This window comes from Cucurbita pepo, chromosome LG01, assembly GCF_002806865.2.
Source record: "Cucurbita pepo subsp. pepo cultivar mu-cu-16 chromosome LG01, ASM280686v2, whole genome shotgun sequence".
Classification (NCBI taxonomy): Eukaryota; Viridiplantae; Streptophyta; class Magnoliopsida; order Cucurbitales; family Cucurbitaceae; genus Cucurbita; species Cucurbita pepo.
In genome coordinates this window covers 5,354,144-5,371,497 of record NC_036638.1, presented here as the reverse complement: position 1 = coordinate 5,371,497, position 17,354 = coordinate 5,354,144, and the positions used below count along the sequence as shown (strand labels likewise).

At 34.8% G+C, this 17,354-nt stretch overlaps 2 protein-coding genes across 6 annotated transcripts in view; both read left to right on the top strand.

The window, feature by feature from the left end:
• Positions 1–393: 393 nt before the first annotated feature.
• LOC111780191 (annexin D5-like) lies at positions 394–5,363 on the top strand. Of its 2 annotated transcripts, XR_002812816.1 has the most exons (7): positions 394–712; positions 989–1,134; positions 1,920–2,138; positions 3,886–4,101; positions 4,179–4,268; positions 4,422–4,682; positions 5,135–5,363. XR_002812816.1 is itself a non-coding variant. In XM_023660526.1 (6 exons), the coding sequence occupies exons 1-6, from the start codon at positions 637–639 to the stop codon at positions 4,623–4,625; spliced, it is 951 nt and encodes a 316-aa protein (XP_023516294.1). In that variant the 5' UTR covers positions 395–636; the 3' UTR covers positions 4,626–4,848. The 2 variants fall into 2 exon arrangements, 1 of the variants encoding a protein (XP_023516294.1); XM_023660526.1 differs by lacking the exon at positions 5,135–5,363 and having other exon boundaries at positions 395–712; positions 4,422–4,848.
• A 401-nt stretch (positions 5,364–5,764) lies between these two features.
• Positions 5,765–17,354, top strand: part of LOC111798893 (ATP-dependent DNA helicase homolog RECG, chloroplastic) — a 17,805-nt gene continuing 6,215 nt past the window's right edge. The window contains exons 1-9 of one of the 4 annotated variants that reach the window (XM_023682250.1): positions 5,765–5,959; positions 6,374–6,445; positions 7,413–7,492; positions 7,585–7,714; positions 8,507–9,055; positions 9,173–9,285; positions 11,344–11,575; positions 12,456–12,619; positions 13,504–13,585. In XM_023682250.1, coding sequence (XP_023538018.1) covers positions 6,407–6,445; positions 7,413–7,492; positions 7,585–7,714; positions 8,507–9,055; positions 9,173–9,285; positions 11,344–11,575; positions 12,456–12,619; positions 13,504–13,585 — 1,389 coding nt within the window. In that variant the 5' untranslated portion in view covers positions 5,765–5,959; positions 6,374–6,406. Of the gene's footprint in view, positions 5,960–6,324; positions 6,446–7,412; positions 7,493–7,584; positions 7,715–8,506; positions 9,056–9,172; positions 9,286–11,343; positions 11,576–12,455; positions 12,620–13,503; positions 13,586–17,354 lie in introns of those variants that run through there. The other 3 variants (XM_023682243.1, XM_023682258.1, XM_023682265.1) reach the window with 3 other exon arrangements.

Genomic DNA, 17,354 nt, shown 5'->3' with positions numbered 1-17,354 from the left:
ATTCAATTAGATTTTTTTTAAGGTCATTTTCATTTGTATTTTTTAAAATATTTCAACTTTGATTAAGAAGGAATAATAATTTAGTCTAATTTATGGTCTCATATACACTTCTATTTATTGTTTATCCATTCATATAATAAAATAGACGTTTGATCATCAAGATCGATATCACTATTTTTTAGTATACCAACTCGATGACGAAGCAACTGTGAAATTTCAATAGACACGTTTTAAAATTACGAGGCTTTGTTTTGGAAAGATGGTTGAATTCTCCAATCTATTACAACATCATTCCTTTTCATGAAGTCTAGTAGCTTAATTTGTTAGCATGTCGGAGCCATTTTTTATTAACATAATGGGATCGAGTTCTAGAAATCCCCATAGGTGGTGCTAAACAAATATTCCAAATGGAAAGTATCTTCCTACCGAGTTTTGAAGAATTCAAAGAGCAGCCCGTGGGTTCGTTCAAAAGCTTGTACGTTCGGTGGCAGCGTCCGGAAAAGCAAGTCGTCAATATTGAACGCCATGGCTAATCATTGTCCTTTATAATTCATCACTGAACATCTACTTTCCCTTGCAATTTCTCCTCATCCTTTCAAAATTTTCTCTCATTTTCTTTCCCCGGAAACGAACGCTATGTCTTCCTTGATCATTCCCCCCGTTCTTACTACTCCACGGGACGATGCTGCCCTACTTTACCGCGCATTTAAAGGTCAGTCTTCTAATTCTATTTCTGTGTAAGTTTCTTACGTCTTTTGCTTTGGTACTGTTTGTTCTTTTTTGCGGATTTGGGATCGGATTCTACGTTTATTGAAAAGTCTTGATCGGACAGGGAAAAGTGAGGGAGAATCTGTATGGTGATTAATTTCTGAATGGATTGAGTTAGATTGAAATTGACTGAGTTCAGGTGCCCTAAATGGTGAAGGTGGAGGCGGAAGGAGATTGAGATGGAGTGTGGTGACTGAGAATTTTGGTATTGATTTTGTAGGGTTTGGCTGTGATACTGCGGCAGTTATCAATGTTCTTGCACATCGAGATGCAGCACAGCGTGCTCTGATTCAGCAGGAATACAGAGCCATGTACTCTGAGGAACTCTCCAAGCGCTTGAAATCTGAGCTTAGTGGCAAAGTTGAGGTGAATCTCTTGGTTTTCATTACGGATTATAGTCCCATTTGTGTTTCTTATTACTTATTTCTCTCTCACTCAATTTTTAGTTTAACTTTTAGTGTTGTGCCTTCAAAAGGTTCACTTTCATTCTTGTGCTTTTTAATTTTTTTTTTTTTTTGATCATTTTGATTTCTTTTAGCATAATTTTACCACATTTTTGTTACACATCAAAATTCTTTTAGTAGTGTCGGGCTAGAGATGTCCACGTGCGAGGGCAGAATCGGAGTAGGCTTATTGTCCATATTTCCATCTCTTATTTCAATCCTCGTTCCCACAAAATTTTCATTTATTTTGACGGAATTTTGATCGCCAACAATTTTTTTTTTGGCATATTTAATATATATTTTTTAAAAAATATGTTTCCACAAAATTTTTATTGAATAATTTTTATTAATAAATTAAAACATTTTAATTAATATTCAACCTAATTTCTCCACACTTAAATTTCAATATTACCATATAATTTTCTAATATATAATTAATTAATTACTAAATAAAGTGATAAAAAATATATATAATATAAATATATTATTTATTTATATATATAAAAAGTGGGGCGGACAGGACGGGGATTTGGGCTGGGTTGGGGGCGGTTTACCCAATGGAGACGGGTTAATGGATTTTTTTTGTGTCTGGAGTTGTGATTGAATGAAATAAAAAAGAATATGAACAAACAAAAGAACGAGTTTCTCTGTTGCTTGTCACTTGTGAATCTTCCTGATCTTATCCTTTTGTGTTTTGTGTTGTTGCAGGATGCAATTTTACTATGGATGTATGATCCAGCAACAAGAGATGCTGTTATAGTGAAGGAGGCTATATATGGACAAACTGTTACTCTTAGAGCTGCCACTGAAGTCATTTGTTCTCGTACACCATCGCAGATTCAGCATTTTAAACAAGTTTACTTGGCCATGTTTCATTCTCCCCTTGAACGTGATATTCAAAACAGTGCTACTGGTGATCACCTAAAGGTCCTACTCTTTCTTTCTTGTTTATCAGTTTCTGATGATATTGTTCTGTTTCTTGGCTTTAAGCCTGCCTTATCAGTTGTATATGAAATGAGTACTCAAGTATAAAAAGACTTTAGGATAATGGGTTCAATCCCCATGTAGCCACCTACTTAGGATGTTAAAATCCTATCGGTTGGAAAACTTCGAGGTGTGTGTTAGAGTCCAAGCTCACTACTAGTAAATATTGTCTGATTTAACTTGTTACGTAGAGCCGCCAGCCTCACGGTTTTAAAACGGTCTACTAGGGAGAGGTTTCCATACCCTATAAGGAATGTTTCGTTCCCCTCTCCAACCGATGTGGGACCTCACAATCCACCTCCCTTGAGGCTAACAACGTTACTTAACGGGCCAAAGCGAACAATATTTNAATCCCCATGTAGCCACCTACTTAGGATGTTAAAATCCTATCAGTTGGAAAACTTCGAGGTGTGTGTAAGAGTCCAAGCTCACCGTTAGTAGATAGTGTTTGCTTTAGTCTGTTATGTATAGCCGTCAGCCTCACGGTTTTAAAACGGTCTACTAGGGAGAAGTTTTCATACCCTAGGGGAGGTTTCCATACCCTTATAAGGAATCTTTTGTTCCCCTCTCCAACCGATGTGGGACCTCACAATCCATCCCCTTGAGGCTAACAACGTTACTTAACGGGCCAAAGCGAACAATATTTACTAGCGGTGGGCTTGAGCTATTACAAATGGTATCAGAGCCAGGTTCCGGGCAGTGTGCCAGCAAGGACACTGGGTCCCAAGGGGGGTGAATTATGAGGTCCCACATTGGTTGGAGAGAGGAATGAAACGTTCCTTACAAGGGTGTGGAAACCTCTCCCTAGTAGACACATTTTAAAATCGTGAAGCTGACAGCGATACGTAACAAGCCAAAACAGACAATATCTACTAGTGGTGGGCTTACTAACTTGACACTCATAGCTCTTTGTAGGTTTGAAAACGTTAGNGGTGGGCTTGAGCTATTACAAATGGTATCAGAGCCAGGTTCCAGGCAGTGTGCCAACGAGGACACTGGGTCGCAAGGGGTGTGAATTATGAGGTCCCACATTGGTTGGAGAGAGGAATGAAACATTCCTTACAAGGGTGTGGAAACCTCTCCCTAGTAGACGCATTTTAAAATCATGAGGCTGACAGCAATATGTAACAAGCCAAAACGGACAATATCTACTAGTGGTGGGCTTACTAACTCGACACTTCTATTTCATAGCTCTTTGTATGTTTGGAAAACGTTGGACAAAAGGGATGATAGCTGGTGCCTAATCGTCATACATGCATTGAACTCTATCTTAAAGTTGAAGCTGAGACTAATGGCTTTTATATTCTTCTTTAATCCATATTCGAATCNAGAGGAATGAAACATTCCTTACAAGGGTGTGGAAACCTCTCCCTAGTAGACGCATTTTAAAATCATGAGGCTGACAGCAATATGTAACAAGCCAAAACGGACAATATCTACTAGTGGTGGGCTTACTAACTCGACACTTCTATTTCATAGCTCTTTGTATGTTTGGAAAACGTTGGACAAAAGGGATGATAGCTGGTGCCTAATCGTCATACATGCATTGAACTCTATCTTAAAGTTGAAGCTGAGACTAATGGCTTTTATTTTCTTCTTTAATCCATATTCGAAGCATCTTTTATCAGTCACTAACTACTTCTGCAATGATAATAAGCCAATCTGATAAAAGAATATTATTTCTTTTCAGCTGCTTTTGGCTTACGTTAGTAAACCACGCTATGAAGGCCCAGAAGTAGACGGAGCTCTGGTACAAAAAGACGCCAAATCTCTGTATAAAGCTGGAGAGAAGAGATTGGGAACTGATGAAGATAAGTTCATAAAGATTTTCAGTGAAAGAAGCAGAGCACATCTCTCTGCTGTTAGTCATGCTTATAAACATACATACGGCCAATCTTTGAAAGAGGTGTTTGATCGAGCTTTATCTTTCTTTTAGAATACATCAAGGTTCAAGGTTAACACAAGAACAAATTCATTCTGCAGGCTATAAAAAAAGAAACATCTGGCCATTTTGAGCATGGCCTTGTAACAATTTTGCTGTGTGCTGAGAATCCTGGGTTTTACTTTGCAAAGGTATTGTCCCCAACTCTTTGAATGTCTCTCTGCTAGGGAGAGAGGTTTCCACGCCCTTTTAATGAATGTTTCGTTCTCCTTCCCTACCGACGTGGGATCTCACATTGATTCATTTGTATCAATGAATGTTGCTAAAAATATGTTGAATTCCAGGCTTTGAGGAAGGCGATGAAGGGAATGGGAACGGATGACTCCACTCTGATAAGGATAATTGTGTCAAGAGCTGAGATAGATATGCAGTACATAAAGGCAGAGTACCACAAGAAGTATAAGAAAACCATAAACAAAGCAGTTCATTCTGAGACATCAGGCAGCTACAGGGACTTTCTTCTCGCCTTGTTGGGTCCGGATCATTAGACTACAACAACTGCTGCACTGTGGATCAAGTGGATGTAGGATTCTAAAAGTTCTTAAATTTCTTCACGTTTGAGTTCATGAAAGCTTGGGATCTTTTCTTTTTCTTCTCTGTAATTATTGTATGTGCTTTGTGTAAGTTCATCGTACATTGATTGTTTCCAAGTTTTATTCTGAAAGGAATGTATTTGGTGTGTTAGAACATAACTCTGCAGGTATTTGTTCACTTTTTATATTGGTTCACTTTTGAGTATAAGCTCCCATGGTTTTGCTTTGGGCTTTCTAGAAAATTTTCATCTAAATGAGGATAGTATTCCTTGATTATAAACCGATGATTGTTAAATTAGCCGTTTCATCGTCGAACATAGTGATTATAGTTTTTGGTTCTCCATTTTGAGCGAAATATTTTATAGAAATCATTAATATTTTATTTAAAAAATACCATTAATTTTTTTAACTTGTTTTAAGAATTCTTTTAGAGTTTCAAAATTTTAATAATANAAAGTTCTTAAATTTCTTCACGTTTGAGTTCATGAAAGCTTGTGATCTTTTCTTTTTCTTTCCTGTAATTATTGTATGTGCCTTGTGTAAGTTTATGCTATGAACATCCACTGTATGACGTTCAAGTTTGTATAGCTGTTCATCGTACATTGATTGCTTCCAAGTTTTATTCTGAAAGGAATGGTGCGTTAGAACATAACTCTCCAATGATATGATATTTGTTCACTTTGAGCATAAGCTCTCATGACTTTGTGTTTGGACTTTCTCAAAAATCCTCATCTAAATGAAGATAGTATTCCTTGATTATAAATTGATGATCGTTAAATTAGCCGTTTCATCATCAAACATAGTGATCTTTGTTATAGTTTTTGCTTCTCCATTTTGAGCGATCAGACCATTTTTGGTAAATTAATATTTTATAGAAATCATTAATATTTTATTTAAAAAATACCATTAATTTTTTAACTTGTTTTAAAAATTCTTTTAGACTTTCAAAATTTTAATAATATATATATATATTTGAAAATTGTAAGTCTAATTTTATTAATTTAGCAAAAACGATATTTATTATTATTTTTATTATTATTTTTTTCGGGGCAATAAAAATTAGTGACCTAATTGGTCTGGGGCCATCAATCCAATCTAAATTGTCCGAGCATTTTGCGAACCTTGTCACCCGCGCTATGCCCGTGTGGTTCATCTCTGTAAAATCGATAAAGCAAACAAAGAAGCATTTGAGCGCGCTCATTCCCCACTCTATTAGCTGCTGTTAGACTGCAATCGTCACCTTCGAACGTCGGATGTTCATGAATTAGAGCTCACGGTTCTTTGTTAAGGTTAGAATTTTCATCTCACAGGCAAGTTTCAGTACTCGTTCTGAAATGGCGGTTCAGTTACTAATGAATGAATTGCAATGTTGAGTACAAACAAATGCTAAAAGAGTTGTCATCCTTCTAATTTTATGAACTATTTTGTTTGTTATGGCTATTTTGATTCTTAATTTACGGGTGGATAGTCCACTTTTTTGTTTATTTTGGAAGAAAGAACTCTATTATGCTACTAGCTGAGGTTAGTAGTTGGGTGGATGTTAATTCAATGAAACACTAGTAACTATTTTACGCGTTTCCGGTTCCTACTGCATTAAGCTTTGATCAGTTTTGAAGTTTCTTGGCTTGATGTTAATCTTTCTGTTCTTTTGCAGTTTTTTTTTAGTAAGCTTTCCCTGTCGGTCTGATGTTTTCGGTATTCAGGCATGCATAGCGTTCCCTGTACTCTTGTTGGGCATGACATTGATCATCTCAATCGTTCATTCGTGTGGCCTGGTATGACTGTCTGTATGTTTATATTGGAACTGTGGACTAATTATTTGAAAGGTGACGGAAAAAGCTACTATGTTGTAGTGAAAGTGGATAGGTGATTCTTTAAATTGGGTTTTATTGGGAAATTCAGGACGATTTTTTTTCCTGGACATTGTACATGAGATTGGCATGGTTAAATGGTCTAACTAACTGTATATGCAATGCACTGTATTAGAATCCTTTAGTTATATCCCCTTTTTTGAATCTTGACCAATTTGAGAGCTTATATTACTCCTTTGGCTAGGGAGATGCCTCATCACCATCTCTCTTCTGTTTACCTTCTTTCACGAGACATATTTCTTAAAAAATATTAACATCTCTTTGAATGGCTGATTTTAGTGCTCAAGGATCATCCTTTCAAGGGTGACCAGAAAGTTCTTTGCATGCAAATCAACGGGGTTCATATTTGGCTTCTTTGGAATGAGCGAAATGCTAGAATCTTCCTAGAAAAGGGAAAAATATATAGAACCCATGCCAGATGCTATTCTATTTTTGGCTCTATTTTGGTTTTAAAGAGCCCCTTCTCTTGTATCTAAGGTTAAATTCTCTATGTCTAGCTGGAGAATCTTTTTGTAATTATCTTGGATGGGTTTCTCCCCTTTTGTATCATTTGATTNCATAAATTCAAAAAAAAAAAAAAAGGAAAAGAAAGAAAGCCAGAGTATAAGGAGTTTTTTCTTTCATTCTTCTCCTTCATGCTACCGCAGCTGGCTTCTTATGTTTGGTCACTAGAAGTTTATTTATTATTCTGTCCATAGTTTACTGGAATTCCCTATATGGACTTCATTTTAAAGTAATTATTTGTTTATCAAAGGATTCTTGAATTGATGTGAAATTCTACTTCATTTCCCTTTCCCTATTTATCTTTTGTTAGAATTAATTTGGACATGGTGCCTAGGGGTGTATAAATGAATGGGGTTTCCTTTTTTAGTGCTTCAGTGGGCATCAAATGAGAAATGTAGCATTGCATGTTGAGAAAAGATATCGGAATGCTGTGGGTGAAAGCATGAGGTATTATTGATATCCCATTATCAACTGCTTGAAGTTATGGTGAAATACCAAATGCAGACTATTTGATTAGCGCATCACCTCTTCTGTCTCAGGTTCCATTATGTTCTCTCCATGCTACCAAAATTGTGCTCAAGAACAAAGCACACGTTTGCAGGTAATTTGTTTGAAGTGGGTAAATATGGCACCACAAGCATCTCGAATCGAGGAAAGTTGCTAGATAAGGTAAGCAATTGATGTAATATTTTGAATGTTACACGATGAAATCGTTCTTTTGTTATATTTCCAGTTGGCAGTTTTAGAACTCATTGTTACTTCATCAAACTTGCTGGTTGGTATGAACATTATAACCCTCATCATCTAGGTTACTAGTAGTGATGAAATTCATCTTAGTATTGGATACAAACCTAATATCTCGCAACTCCAAACTATCTTCACACTCTTTTCTCGCAACCTCACCTACATTGACTATTCTCTCTAATGTAGTGCCTCTCCTTTATGCTTTAATAGTGGTGGTTATTAGGGGTGCAAGAAAAAACCCAAAAACCAAAAAGATTGTTTAAACAACTGAAACCGATTGTCGGTTTGGGTTGGAATTGGTTTGGTTGGTAGTCCGAGTTTTAGTGTAAGAAAAAACAATTATATTCAGTCAGGTTTGTGTTTGGAAAAAATAAAACCAAAAAGCGGAACCGAACAATAGTTTGTATAATAAACATTGAAATATTTGTCACTAAGCACTTTCTCTCTAATTGGCTTTGGATTGTGACTTGCAGCATCCAAGTTAGGTGTTTGAGAGTGCATCAACCCTTCTTTTGTTTCTTTCTTTTTATAACTTTTTTTTTTCCAATTGAGATATCCACATCCATTCAGCTTCCAGCTTCGCGGGGACCACTGTACTTCTACAGCACTAAATATTATGCAATTTTTGGTTTTTTGGTTCTTCAACTTTGCTTCATGAATAATCGTGAGTTGATATCTAACTGTTCTTTGATATATTTAAATTTGATTTGTTTATAGATATCAGTTGTGATGGCTCATGATGATTGTATTGAGAATGGACAATACAACAATCAATCTAATTCAATTCCATCAGATCCAGACGATGATTGTAATGTTTCTGTAGCATGTAAAAAATTTCCATCCATCATTTTGGGAAGTTCTCCTCCAGTCGAATTATTTGATGGCTCTGCATGTTATTCAGACATTGCGAGTTTTTTATCAGCTAAAACGGGTGAGAACTTTCTTCTGAATTCAACTTGTGAAGAGTGGGTACAAGATAGTCTGGATGGAACTTTGTCTTCTCTGTACTCTGTCCTTCCAGATGTAGGTAATTCTTCAGTAAGTGAAGAATATACTTATAGTGCTGGTTCATCTCTTCTGCCTAAGAATATTGAGACTGGAACAATATCTAGTAATCCAGCTGTCGAAGAAGATACTTCAAGAAAGGAGTTAAAATCACAAAATAATGCAGTATCTGGCAGATCATTTCTTGACCAGTCTGTTGGTTGCATACCTGGATTAAGTAAGAGGCATCAGCGCCAGCTTGATGAGAGCGGCTTCCACACGGTGGGTTTTTTTTTGTTTCTATTTTTTGTTCTTATTTGAAGAACAGATAAAGCCTCAAATATCTATATATAATTATGTAAGTTGCGTTGGACTAATTTTGTTCCTTCTGTTTTCTAGTTAGGGAAATTACTACATCATTTTCCTCGGACCTATGCCGACTTACGGAATCCACAGGTTAATATTTATGATGGACAATACTTGATCTTTATAGGGAAAGTCTTGTCATCAAGGTGTCATTCTCTTTCTCCCTCCCTCTCTTTTTTTATTTTCACCTTTTTTGTTCAAAAAATGCATTTAATTTCTTGATTCGATGTAAACTGATATGCTTTTCTGATTTTTCTTTGGCATCATCCAGTTTTTAAGCTATTGATTCATCAAATGAGTAGTTGCATCAATTCAAGGTTTATGGCCTCTGATTTTATAGGAGTGCCTTTGGAGGGAAAATTTCCTTAATAAATTAGCTTCATAATTGAATAATGTTCTGCTGTCAATAGAGGCGTTAATGTTCTCTAGTATTCCAACATATCACCTACCCCTCTTTGGAATACTTCAAAGTTGGCCAGCTACTTGAAGAAATTAGAAATGTCTCTTGGAAAGACGTGGGCAGGTTCTAGTTAACTGGAAGGTCTTTTTGCTAATAGATGAAGGTGGTCTTTGTTTCGGTAATTTCAGAAACAGAAATTTTGCTCTTGCTGTAAAACAGCCAAACTAGGCACTTTGTAGAGGACAGCGATCAATTACTTCACATTCTCTGTGGGATGGATGGCTTTCCTAGAGATGCTGTCAGTGCCAGATGTCCTTGGGAGTTTTGTTTCCACATGTTGTCTTAGGTCTAGCAGGAGTATGAGTTCCAGTTTGGGATAGCTGGATAGCTGACCACATTCTTTCTAAGGTGCTTGGTCGAGGAATAACCTTTGGGAGGAGAATTTTACATTATTTCTTGTCCAATCCATGTAATATTCCCATTTCTAAATTCTGGTTTGAGCAAAATTTAGGGTTACTTTTTCTGAAGAAATTTTGTTGAACATGATTGCTGGAAAATGGGAAATGCATAAGTTTTTCTAAGTTTCTTTAGGCTGTCTCCCTTGAACATTTACCAAATCCTAAAAAGTGGAAGGTTGATCATTTGAATGTGGGGCTTTGTCGTCTCAAATGATGTTGATTTAACCACCATGAGTTGACTGAGTGGTTCACAAGGACCATGCAAATATTAAATGTCTCAAAGGGGATGAGTTTAAGTGGTCACCAATCCTAGATATTAGTATCTTACGAGTGTTCTTGGTAATCAAAGGAAGTAGGCTTGTGTAATTGTCTCATGAAAATAATTGAGTTGCACGCAAGGTGACTCAAAACACTTACTGATAGTAAAAAAAAAATTAATTTGTTTTCAATCTATTTAAGGATAAATTCTTTTAAAATTTGATACACGCTTCTTTCGATTTGGTTAATCTTTTTGTTTCTTCATGTTCTTTAAGGTCTTAGTCTTTCCTGCTGATTTTNTTTGTTTCTTCATGTTCTTTAAGGTCTTAGTCTTTCCTGCTGGTTTTTGATTGGCCTTTTTTTGTTGGTTTTTATGTTTTTTGTTTTCACCCATTGGTAGGTTGTTTCCTTGAACATTTTATATCTTTTCATCTAGTTTTCTGTTAAAAAACAAGGAAGTCTCATTTTTATAACGATGATAACATGTCGAGCCCTCTCTTGAACTAGGGTCTATTCAAAGTATGAGTTATTTGGACAAATAGAAAGGGAGAGAGAGTATCCCTTGTCTAAGAGCCCTAGAGAGTCAAGGTTTTTAGTTCCCTTTCTCTTTAGAAGTTCTTGGCCTGTTTTATCTGTTTTCGTCTGCCCTTTGCCCTTTGGTACAAAGGGTGGTTGTGCAAAGATCGTTCCTCGTCATTAAATTTCAAAATCCAAGTCTGATCCAAAATTCTTCATATGCAACTAACCTCGCCCTTCCAGGTTAAAAGTCCTGTGCTTATCCATTGATCAGGGTGGGGAAGGTGGCCAACAAGTTTCAATTAATTCCATATATTAAAAACGTCTTGCAACTTATTTTTAATTTTGAATATCATATTTTTGTAATAGATGACAGGAAAAGTTAGTATCATTTCATTTCCAAGTAGGTGACATTTCATTTAAATCTGAATACCTTTGTTTAATTTTATTTATGTTTAGATTTGTGTTTTAATTTTACCTAGTACCACTAAAATCCCAAATTATTTAGAGTCCTGACTGCCCAAAGGATTCAAAGATTTAAGGTGGATCCATGAAATATATATTTCTTGCAGGGGAATCAGAGCTAGTTACTCCTTTTCATTTCTTGAGGTGGTTGTGGGCTGTGAAATTGCAGAAAGAGAATCAAATTCTGGTTGTCTGGCTGATAATAATACTGGTGGAAAGAAGATAGTTTATTTGCACTTGAAGAAATTCTTTCGTGGTACTCGGTTTACTTTCCAGCCTTTTCTAAGAAGTCTTGGAGCAAATCACAAAGAGGGAGAGATTGTTTGTGTCAGTGGTAAGGTAAATCTCTAGAATCGCTAATATAGATTCTCTTGTTTGATTTTCATTATGGTTTAAGTATGTACCGTTGCATTGCATGATGATCTATCATAAAATAATTGGGAGCTTAGCTTTTTCAGATTTTAATGGCTCTTTCTAATCATTGAATATTTTGCCACCTCATTATATTTATTTTCCACTTAAAACCTTTTGCCTCCTTAATATTGTAACTCTCAATTGACAATTTTTGAAGTAACCAACAATGTACATTCTTTCATTTTTCTGAATGAAAGCGTGGTTTCTTAGAAAAAAAATTGACCAACAATAGTAAATAATCAATAAATTTTCCAGCAGAGTAAAACGCATATAGAAGGTGATTTTTACCACTTTCTTTGGCAGCATTCTTTTTGTGGATGGTTTGGAGTTTGTTTCTTTAAACATAGAACTAGGCATGATTTTTCAGCATGTGATTTTGTTTAGGAGCTAGCAACCCTGAACAATATTTAAAGAGCCTGTGTCGGACATGGATACGTCTGGACATAACATTTTTGTATTTTTCTCCCTTGTTTCCCTGAATAATTTTTTTTTGTCTTCTCATCAAAATATGAAAAGTTTGTTCCCAATGTGCTCATGTCTACTTTTTAAGAATTTGACTTGTTGTCTGTATCTAATGTTCGTGTCCACGCTTCTTAGTTTATTATTTAGTACTATCCTTTGTGCTAGACAAGATACCAGTTACCACTATTGTAAAATTAGGAAGGTCCAAAAATATAGAAGTTGAAACTACTGCCTTTTCTGATGGATAATGGTAGTTACTGTACCATGTTGCACTCTATGAACTTTTTGATTTTTTACTTTATTTAGCTCTTCTTATGATGACTTGATTTTGTTTTCCACTTAGGTAAGGACTATGCAATCTGAAGATCACTATGAGATGAGGGAATATAACATTGATGTTCTTCAAGACGAAAAGGATGTGCCATTTTACGCAAAAGAGAGGCCATATCCTATATACCCTTCAAAAAAGGGTTTAACTCCAACGTTTCTTGGAGATATTATTGCCAGGTTTGTACTGCATTGTTTTCCATTTTTTTCCCTGTTATCTTTTCCAGTGTTGTTAATTATATTCTCTGTTTTCTTTAAAGTAGCCCTTCCTAGTCAATTTAGCTTCGCTTGAACCCATTATATCTCTATATCTTCTATTATTATGCTTTTTGAAAATTTCCATTAATGAAAAGAGACTAACGCTCATGAATACTAACCCCGAGAAAAATGAGAATAAAAAATAAACATTGGCAATGGTAAAGAATCTCTTCTAGTCTGGAATGAAGAGGGACCGTTGCTGTTGCTTTTCCCAAGCTATACAAGTGTGTAAATTGATCAAATACAACCATCTGAAACCCAACTACTCTAAATTGGGAGCTGGATTTTATGAGAAACCTACAAAGAGGATGAAATTTCATAATGGGCTGCTCTATTTCATATTTCTCACAGGTAGTGATAAAGGAGATTCTTAGATGGCTTTAGACCAGACGGTTAAATCCCTAAACTACATCATTGAGAAGGATCCCTATTTATAAGCATTTTGCGTGGCAGATAGCCCATGAAACTGCCTGTTTTCCAACAAAATCGCCTTTTGCGTACTTTCTTAATAGGTTATTAGTTTAAAATTCGTTACCTTTCCTATTGTGGATTCACTAATTTGGATAAGGTTAAAGGTGACACTGACCGCAGTTGGACTGGGGTGTGTACTTTACATATTTTTTTATCTTTCAGGGATCAAAGGTGTTAGAAACTTTTTAGAATATTTGAGTTGGATAGTTTGGTTGGTCTTCTTTCATAAGGAAGTCTATTTTTTAAGCCTATTTAATGGTTTTGAAGATTTTCTACTGATTAATTGATTTTAACTTCTTTTTCCGTACCCAAATTTATTTTCGTATTTCATGCAGAGGCATAGAAGCATTGCCTGTCAACATAGATCCCATTCCAGAAGATATCACTCAGAGCTTTGGGCTATTGCGTCTTCATGATGTAAGTGTCTTTTTTAATTTAGTTTGTGGAAAATGGGGGACGTTTGAGAGAAAATATTCAATATTTCATCTACAAAGTCATAGATGTATACGAAGCCATAAACTAGCATTACAATTTGATTAAAAAGAAGAAATTTGCTGCTTCTCGATTTCGGATTTGTGTCTTGATTGGAATGCTTTTATTTTTCTCATATAATCCGATCTTTGCATTGTTTTTCTTGCTTTCTTTTTTATTTTTCGCTTGGATCTATTGTATTTTTTTGAGAATGAAAAGTTTTGTTTTTTTTAATAAAATGAAAAGGTTGCTTATCCAAAAAAAGAAAAAAAGATCTTTTGATGGGTTGTTGTTAATGGGTTCTTTTAACCAAGTTATTACATTAATACACAATAATCTATATAGTATTGCTAACCCAAGCATTTCTCAAGTGGTTAAAAGAATGATATCTTCAACCAATAGATTAGAGGTTTGAAACCCCTCTCCCACACTGGTTGAGTTCGAATAATACACTTATCAGTTAATATTTGTTTGCTTAACTTTTAAAAAAATTGAATATTTCTTTGCTTTACCTCAAAAAGTTTATTTCCAAATTAATTATTTGATAACNAGGCATGATTTTTCAGCATGTGATTTTGTTTAGGAGCTAGCAACCCTGAACAATATTTAAAGAGCCTGTGTCGGACATGGATACGTCTGGACATAACATTTTTGTATTTTTCTCCCTTGTTTCCCTGAATAATTTTTTTTTGTCTTCTCATCAAAATATGAAAAGTTTGTTCCCAATGTGCTCATGTCTACTTTTTAAGAATTTGACTTGTTGTCTGTATCTAATGTTCGTGTCCACGCTTCTTAGTTTATTATTTAGTACTATCCTTTGTGCTAGACAAGATACCAGTTACCACTATTGTAAAATTAGGAAGGTCCAAAAATATAGAAGTTGAAACTACTGCCTTTTCTGATGGATAATGGTAGTTACTGTACCATGTTGCACTCTATGAACTTTTTGATTTTTTACTTTATTTAGCTCTTCTTATGATGACTTGATTTTGTTTTCCACTTAGGTAAGGACTATGCAATCTGAAGATCACTATGAGATGAGGGAATATAACATTGATGTTCTTCAAGACGAAAAGGATGTGCCATTTTACGCAAAAGAGAGGCCATATCCTATATACCCTTCAAAAAAGGGTTTAACTCCAACGTTTCTTGGAGATATTATTGCCAGGTTTGTACTGCATTGTTTTCCATTTTTTTCCCTGTTATCTTTTCCAGTGTTGTTAATTATATTCTCTGTTTTCTTTAAAGTAGCCCTTCCTAGTCAATTTAGCTTCGCTTGAACCCATTATATCTCTATATCTTCTATTATTATGCTTTTTGAAAATTTCCATTAATGAAAAGAGACTAACGCTCATGAATACTAACCCCGAGAAAAATGAGAATAAAAAATAAACATTGGCAATGGTAAAGAATCTCTTCTAGTCTGGAATGAAGAGGGACCGTTGCTGTTGCTTTTCCCAAGCTATACAAGTGTGTAAATTGATCAAATACAACCATCTGAAACCCAACTACTCTAAATTGGGAGCTGGATTTTATGAGAAACCTACAAAGAGGATGAAATTTCATAATGGGCTGCTCTATTTCATATTTCTCACAGGTAGTGATAAAGGAGATTCTTAGATGGCTTTAGACCAGACGGTTAAATCCCTAAACTACATCATTGAGAAGGATCCCTATTTATAAGCATTTTGCGTGGCAGATAGCCCATGAAACTGCCTGTTTTCCAACAAAATCGCCTTTTGCGTACTTTCTTAATAGGTTATTAGTTTAAAATTCGTTACCTTTCCTATTGTGGATTCACTAATTTGGATAAGGTTAAAGGTGACACTGACCGCAGTTGGACTGGGGTGTGTACTTTACATATTTTTTTATCTTTCAGGGATCAAAGGTGTTAGAAACTTTTTAGAATATTTGAGTTGGATAGTTTGGTTGGTCTTCTTTCATAAGGAAGTCTATTTTTTAAGCCTATTTAATGGTTTTGAAGATTTTCTACTGATTAATTGATTTTAACTTCTTTTTCCGTACCCAAATTTATTTTCGTATTTCATGCAGAGGCATAGAAGCATTGCCTGTCAACATAGATCCCATTCCAGAAGATATCACTCAGAGCTTTGGGCTATTGCGTCTTCATGATGTAAGTGTCTTTTTTAATTTAGTTTGTGGAAAATGGGGGACGTTTGAGAGAAAATATTCAATATTTCATCTACAAAGTCATAGATGTATACGAAGCCATAAACTAGCATTACAATTTGATTAAAAAGAAGAAATTTGCTGCTTCTCGATTTCGGATTTGTGTCTTGATTGGAATGCTTTTATTTTTCTCATATAATCCGATCTTTGCATTGTTTTTCTTGCTTTCTTTTTTATTTTTCGCTTGGATCTATTGTATTTTTTTGAGAATGAAAAGTTTTGTTTTTTTTAATAAAATGAAAAGGTTGCTTATCCAAAAAAAGAAAAAAAGATCTTTTGATGGGTTGTTGTTAATGGGTTCTTTTAACCAAGTTATTACATTAATACACAATAATCTATATAGTATTGCTAACCCAAGCATTTCTCAAGTGGTTAAAAGAATGATATCTTCAACCAATAGATTAGAGGTTTGAAACCCCTCTCCCACACTGGTTGAGTTCGAATAATACACTTATCAGTTAATATTTGTTTGCTTAACTTTTAAAAAAATTGAATATTTCTTTGCTTTACCTCAAAAAGTTTATTTCCAAATTAATTATTTGATAACTTTTTTTTTTTTTTTTCCCAGTTTGGCGTTGGGTCTAAGATTAAAAAGTAAGGCCATTGCACTTATATCAATCTGCCTCAAACTAATAGCAAGTATAAGACGAGCTAAAACAATTTGCAAATATGGTAGAATTATAAGCCCAGCCTTGTTAAAAAATGTGGTAAGTCAAAAACATGTGAAAAGTTAAAAAGGCCCATTAAAAATATCTCAACGCCACACATTTGTCAATAATAGATATAAATCTCAGATGATTTACATCTATCAGTAAAAATTGTTGATGATTTATATCTATCAGTAAACATTGTTGATAGATATAAATCACAGATAGATTGTATCTTAGTAAATCAGTTATTTACTTAGTATTGATAGATGTAAATCATGATTGACTACTTAGTAGTAAATCAGTTACTTATGCAATAAAAAAAAGGCTACTGGGGTTGCTTTCATGCTATTTTTTCAAAAACAAGAGAACTTTATTAATAGATGAAAAGATACAAAAAAAAAAAAAAAAAAGGTCAAAGGGATAAAAGACATGCAACCTATTATTCATAAATATATTTGTAGCTTTGTGGATTGGTTATACAGAAGTTTTCTATTAACTATTTGGTTGGCTTTTGTTCTTTAATTTTCAAGATATTGGCAACGTAGAATAGGAAAGAAGGTATTCTACACGTCTTACCTATTTGTATCAAAAGGATGTTGGATTGATACGACAAGTAATTAGGTCAAGTGAATGCAAAATACTTAGATTTTAATGCTCTCAATATTTATAATGCTCACTATAATTTGTAATTCTAAAATATTTGATACAACTACCACTTAGTAGTTTCTGGGAACATTTGTATGGCCTAATGAATATTTTCAAATGTATGATACTTCGCATTCCCACCATCACTTGCATTACTGTGCATGGTAAAAAGAACTATCATTCTTAATTCTATCTGTTTATTTATCTTCTAATGGTCCCAACCCCCCCCC